At 51.4% G+C, this 5252-nt stretch overlaps 1 protein-coding gene across 1 annotated transcript; it reads left to right on the forward strand.

The window, feature by feature from the left end:
- The first annotated feature begins 1352 nt into the window (after nt 1-1352).
- Nucleotides 1353-4005, forward strand: DUSP1 (dual specificity phosphatase 1). Its single transcript, XM_057409786.1, has 4 exons — nt 1353-1812; nt 1949-2097; nt 2222-2441; nt 2952-4005. Exons 1-4 carry the CDS (start codon nt 1443-1445, stop codon nt 3320-3322), a joined length of 1110 nt encoding a protein of 369 aa, XP_057265769.1. The 5' UTR covers nt 1353-1442; the 3' UTR covers nt 3323-4005.
- The last annotated feature ends 1247 nt before the right edge of the window (nt 4006-5252 follow it).

The following is a 5252-nucleotide window of genomic DNA, read 5'->3' on the forward strand; positions in this document are numbered from 1 at the left end:
GGGGAAAAGGGCCAAAGCAGGAGGAGGCGCTGGGGACAGCTGTGGCTGGAGAGGCATTGCGGGGAGCAGGGGAAGAGGAAGCAGCACTGACTGGAAGCCCTGAGTGAGAAAACACCCGAGCGTGCTGGTGGAAGCCAGTCACACACAGGGAAAAGGAAACATTTGGGAAGTGCTGAAGCACGACCAAGGGGAGAATGAAAAAGAGGTCCCAGTACCCCACTGCCAGTTACTGGCAGCCCCAGCTTCTGGTTGTGTTCTCAGTGGGAAAAATGAACTTTGCCTGGGCTGCAGGTCTACTACATTTTTTTCCTTACACATAAGCCATGACGGGAACAGCTCTCAAGTGTGTGTTTACATTATATATATATATACACAAATATATGTATACACATATATATGTAAGTGTAGCTATGTCTGTACATGTATATATGTCTATGTATGAATCAAATATACATATGTGTATGCTTGTTTCTTTAGAAGAACAAGCATGCCCACACCCAAGGCTTCACATCCCCCCGCACTGCTGCTCCAGCAGCTTCCTTCCCCCGGCAATGCTCTGGTTTCTGTGGGAAAGGGGGGAGCAGCCAGCGCTGGGGGACACGGACAAAGGCTGCCCAGCCCCAGTGAGTCCTCGAGCCCAGCCCCTGTGGGGCAGGGGACAAGGGACAGCAGTGAGGTGGCCCAGCCCTATGGCACCTGTGCAGGACACATGTCTGTGTGGGAGTGGGGTGTGTGTGGATGAAGGGTGTGTGCATGTGTGTTTGTAGGTGTTTATACGCATGTATGGGTGTACATGCCTGTGTTTGTATGTGCACATATATGCGTTTCTGTATTTATCTATGTGCATGCGCGTGTAAGCGTGTGTATGCATAATACAGGCATGTTGATGTGTGTACGTATACGTGTGTGTATGTATATGTATATCCGTGTGTCAGCACCTGTATACGTTTATCTCTGTGTATATATATCTGTGTGCATAGGAGCTTGTGTGTGCCTATGTGTGCATCTATACACGTGTATACATGTTTCTGTGTGTTTGTGTGTGTAGTACCCCGCGCGTGTCCACGTACACGTGTGTCCATACGTGTGTCCATATGTGCACGCACATGCGTGCACATACGCCGTGCGCGCGCCCACCCCCTCCCAGCCGCCTTCTGCCAGCGCGGGCGCGCGGCCCCGCGGCACATGACGTCATGCCGGCGAGGCTGGGCGCGCCCGCGCTGGCGCGCCGCCAAGGTGACGTCTTCGGGAGAGCCCACGTGACGCGGCTCCATTGAGAAAACGCCGGCCCGGCGGCGCGGCCCTATATAAAGCGGGTGCGGGCATGCGGGGCCCGACCGGGTCGCGCTGCGCTGAGCTACCGCGGGACACCGGGCACTCCAACAGTGGCCGCGCCTTCCTCATCTTCCTCCTCCTCCCTCCTTCCCTCGGCCGGAGCCGCCATGGTGAACCTGCGGGTGTGCGCGCTGGAGTGCGAGGCGCTGCGAGGGCTGCTGCAGGAGCGCGCCGCGCAGTGCCTCGTCCTCGACTGCCGCTCCTTCTTCTCCTTCAACGCCGCGCACATCCGCGGCTCCTGCAACGTCCGCCTCAGCACCATCGTGCGCCGCCGCGCTAAGGGCGCCCTGGCCTTGGAGCACGTTGTCCCCAACGAGGAGCTCCGAGCCCGCCTGCGCCAGGGGCTGGTTCACACCGTGGTGCTGCTGGACGAGCGCAGCGCCGACCTGGAGCTGCCCAAGCGCGATAGCACGCTGCTGCTGGCCCTCGGCACCCTCTGCAGGGAGGCTCGCGGGGCCCGCATCTGCTTTCTCAAGGGTGAGTGGCGCCGGGACCGCCCTGGCAGCCGTCGGAGGGGAGGGGGGACCGCGGTAGCGCCGTTCCTGGGGCTCCTCTCGCCCCCCCGGCCGTGCCGCGCTCACCCGGCGCCTCTCTGTCCCCTCTGCCCCTGCAGGAGGTTATGAAGCGTTCTCGTCCGCCTGTTCCGAGCTCTGCACCAAGCCGGCCGCCCCGACGGGCCTCAGCCTGCCTCTCAGCGCCAGCAGCGCGCCCGGCAGCGCCGACTCGGGGTGCAGCTCCTGCGGCACCCCGCTCTACGACCAGGTGAGCGGGGCCGGGCTGGTAGCTGCGGGAGGGGCGGACGGGACGCGGGGCGGGCGATGGGAGGAGGGGGAAGGCGGTCGGCAGCTTCCCGAGCGGAGTTAACCGGTTGTCCCTTCCGTTCTAGGGTGGTCCGGTGGAAATCCTGCCGTTCCTCTACTTGGGCAGCGCTTACCATGCCTCCCGGAAAGACATGCTGGATGCTTTGGGAATCACGGCGTTAATCAATGTATCAGCGAACTGCCCCAACCACTTCGAAGGGCACTACCAGTATAAAAGTATCCCTGTGGAGGACAACCACAAGGCAGATATCAGCTCCTGGTTTAACGAGGCGATTGATTTCATAGGTAAATGAGCTCTCTTTACAGTCTGTTCTTTTCCTGGGGTATTATACCCTGGGAGGTGATTTTTGGGTATTGTTTTCCCCAGTAAAACCTACATTTGAGACTGGGGAATTTAATTCTATTAGGGAGATATACTTGGGGAATATTTCCATTTATTTTATCCTACTCTGAGGAGAAATCTTGGCTTCGCAAAGCTGTTTGAAATCTTGAATCAAGAGGCATTGGTCTTGCAGAGAGCTAGTGAATTTAGGTGGATCAGAATTAAAGTAATCTTGCAAGAACTGCTAAAGTGACCTGGAGGAACTATTAGTATAATTGGAATTGGAGCCCAGAATGAAAATAGCTAGACTGTTGGTTCCCTCAGGACAAAGGCTCTCTTTGTCTCAAAAGCACCGGTGAACCTATTAGGCTAAGGAAGGGATGGATTAAAGAAATGTAAAACAGGAGCCTGTGCTTTGCCACCTCTGGAGGCAGTTGGACATACTTGCTAACAGTGTATTTTCATTCTTTCAGACTCTGTTAAAAATGATGGAGGAAGGGTATTTGTGCACTGCCAGGCTGGCATTTCCCGGTCAGCAACCATCTGTCTTGCTTACCTCATGAGGACCAACAGAGTCAAACTGGATGAAGCCTTTGAGTTTGTGAAGCAGAGGAGAAGCATCATCTCCCCGAATTTCAGCTTCATGGGGCAGCTGCTGCAGTTTGAGTCGCAGGTCCTTGCCCCCAACTGCTCAGCAGAAGCTGGTAGCCCTGCTATGTCAGTATTGGACAGAGGAGCATCGACCACCACAGTCTTTAACTTTCCAGTCTCCATCCCTGTTCACACCTCATCCAGTGCTTTAAGCTATCTCCAGAGCCCCATCACCACTTCCCCAAGCTGCTGAAAAGCGAGTGAAAATATGGCCAGAACTCAAATTTACTGTCTCAGAAGTGCAATAACTACAGGGACAGTGTCATCAGTCACTTGTGTTTTGTGGGGAACTATCCATACATCCCAGAACAGTATCATTAATGGAGAGGAGCTCACCTGATGCCAGAGAATTAGGTGTTACTGACTGTTCTACTGACTTCTGAAGCCAGTATCTGGATGTCTACACAGATATCAAAGGACACTGTCTCTTCTTGAGCTGTTCCTTTTTGTCTTCTGTCTGTCCTAAGCCTGCTCCATGTTTAGTAGCATGCTCACCAGTATTCCCGTTCCTGGACACTTTGAGCAACACTGATGCTGTCCCCCTTTTATATGACAGTCCTATTTATTTATTTTTACAGTAGTGCATTGGGGTTTTTTGCCTTCACAAACCTAGAGTTTCATTTCTAGAGAAACCAAATACCTCAGTATTTTTTTGGTACTATAATCCTGTGTGTATATATCTGTCAGCTCTTCTTGTTTCCCAAGCACTGACATGAAAGCACCAGGCGAGTGCTTTTTTGAGTTGCCAAGGGTTGTATGTTTGCTGATTTATTTATGATGTGAAATAATATATTTCTTCTTATGAAGACATAGTTTTGTTACATGATTATAACTTTTTTTTTATACAAACAGAATAAATTATGGTATTTCTATTGAGCTGGATACGTTCTTTAAAATCTTGTATTTTACAGTCCCAAAACCCAAGTGGAAGCTCCCAGGGGAAGAACCATAGAAATCTGAATTTGCAGCTCTGCTGACCTCAGCTCTTGGCTGTATTACGTATGAAAATGGGTTTAAACCACATAATTGACTGGAACCTACTGCTGCTCCTTAACCTGAGCTTTTCTTTGTCCCTGTATAATTACATGCAGTGGCAGAATGCCAGGGCTGGTTTCTCAGCTGTAACGTGGATTTGGCCACAGTGATGGCCATAGAGCTTGTAGCAGTTTGAACCAGCTGAAAGTTGGGCACAGGGTTACAGTGAATTCCAAATAGCCCTTGTCTAAGAAAGGAAGAAGAAGCTTCCTATTACTTGTTTACTTTTAATGCTTCAAAGGTTAAGGCTAAAAATTAACCTGTTGGTAACAGATCTCCACTGCTCGTGAGTTTGTGCCAAAGTGTCTTCTTTTTCCATCCCACCTCCTTGATTCCTTTTTGCAACTCAGACTGTCTCTCATGCCTGGAATGAAGTATTTGACTTGCTGGGCTATGCCTGTAAATAAATTGGGGTGTAACAAGAGATCAGGTCACCATCAAGACACTTTCTTGCTCAGACCCAAATAAATGCCCTTCTTGTGTAGATTCTCACTAGAGTGGTTTCTATCTGGCATTTAGTTGAGGCAATAGAAAAGAGTTTTATGTAGCATAAAAGCCAGGCAGGGGAGCTCTAACAGACCAGCCCTCCTGGCAGCTCATGGGCAGGAGCTGCAGAGTGAGGGTGACAGGCAGGATGCAGTACAGGGTTACTGCTGTGTGGTGTGACAGAACTGTGTGTCCCTATAGGGTGTGGGGGGTGAGATGTGTATGTGGGAAGCAGCATTGCTGTGACATACCCTTACCAGGAGAAGCTGATGGAGAAGAGACACAGCTGGAAGCTTGTTTTACCAGGTAGGGTGGTAATTAATACAGGTAAGAGGGGGATGGTTGTGGGGGGAGCGCTAGGACATCAGGTGTCCTACCTCCACTCCAGAAGGGAGCCACCAGTCCTTGCCTTTCTGATACTCCAGGAGTCAGATCTTACTTTTGCCCCATCAGAAATGGTTTTGCTTGGGCAGATACAGCAGGTTATGACACTCTGTAAAATCGTGGCATTTTAACAGCTATGATCCTAAGCTTAATGATGAGGGGGTATTTTAAGTGTAAAGCAGCTGTGCTCTTGTCAAGTACCTGGAGACAAGCAAAGC

Source organism: Pezoporus wallicus, unplaced genomic scaffold, assembly GCF_028554395.1.
Source record: "Pezoporus wallicus isolate ANWC-B61680 ecotype Strahan unplaced genomic scaffold, APGP_CSIRO_Pwel_v1 contig_4309, whole genome shotgun sequence".
Taxonomy (NCBI): domain Eukaryota; kingdom Metazoa; phylum Chordata; class Aves; order Psittaciformes; family Psittacidae; genus Pezoporus; species Pezoporus wallicus.

Coding starts and splice junctions, on each gene's coding strand:
- DUSP1 (XM_057409786.1), top strand. CDS start 1,443: ATGGTGAACCTGCGGGTGTGCGCGCTGGAGTGCGAGGCGCTGCGAGGG. Junction 2,098..2,221: donor GCACCCCGCTCTACGACCAG/GTGAGCGGGGCC, acceptor CTTCCGTTCTAG/GGTGGTCCGGTGGAAATCCT. Junction 2,442..2,951: donor CGAGGCGATTGATTTCATAG/GTAAATGAGCTC, acceptor TCATTCTTTCAG/ACTCTGTTAAAAATGATGGA.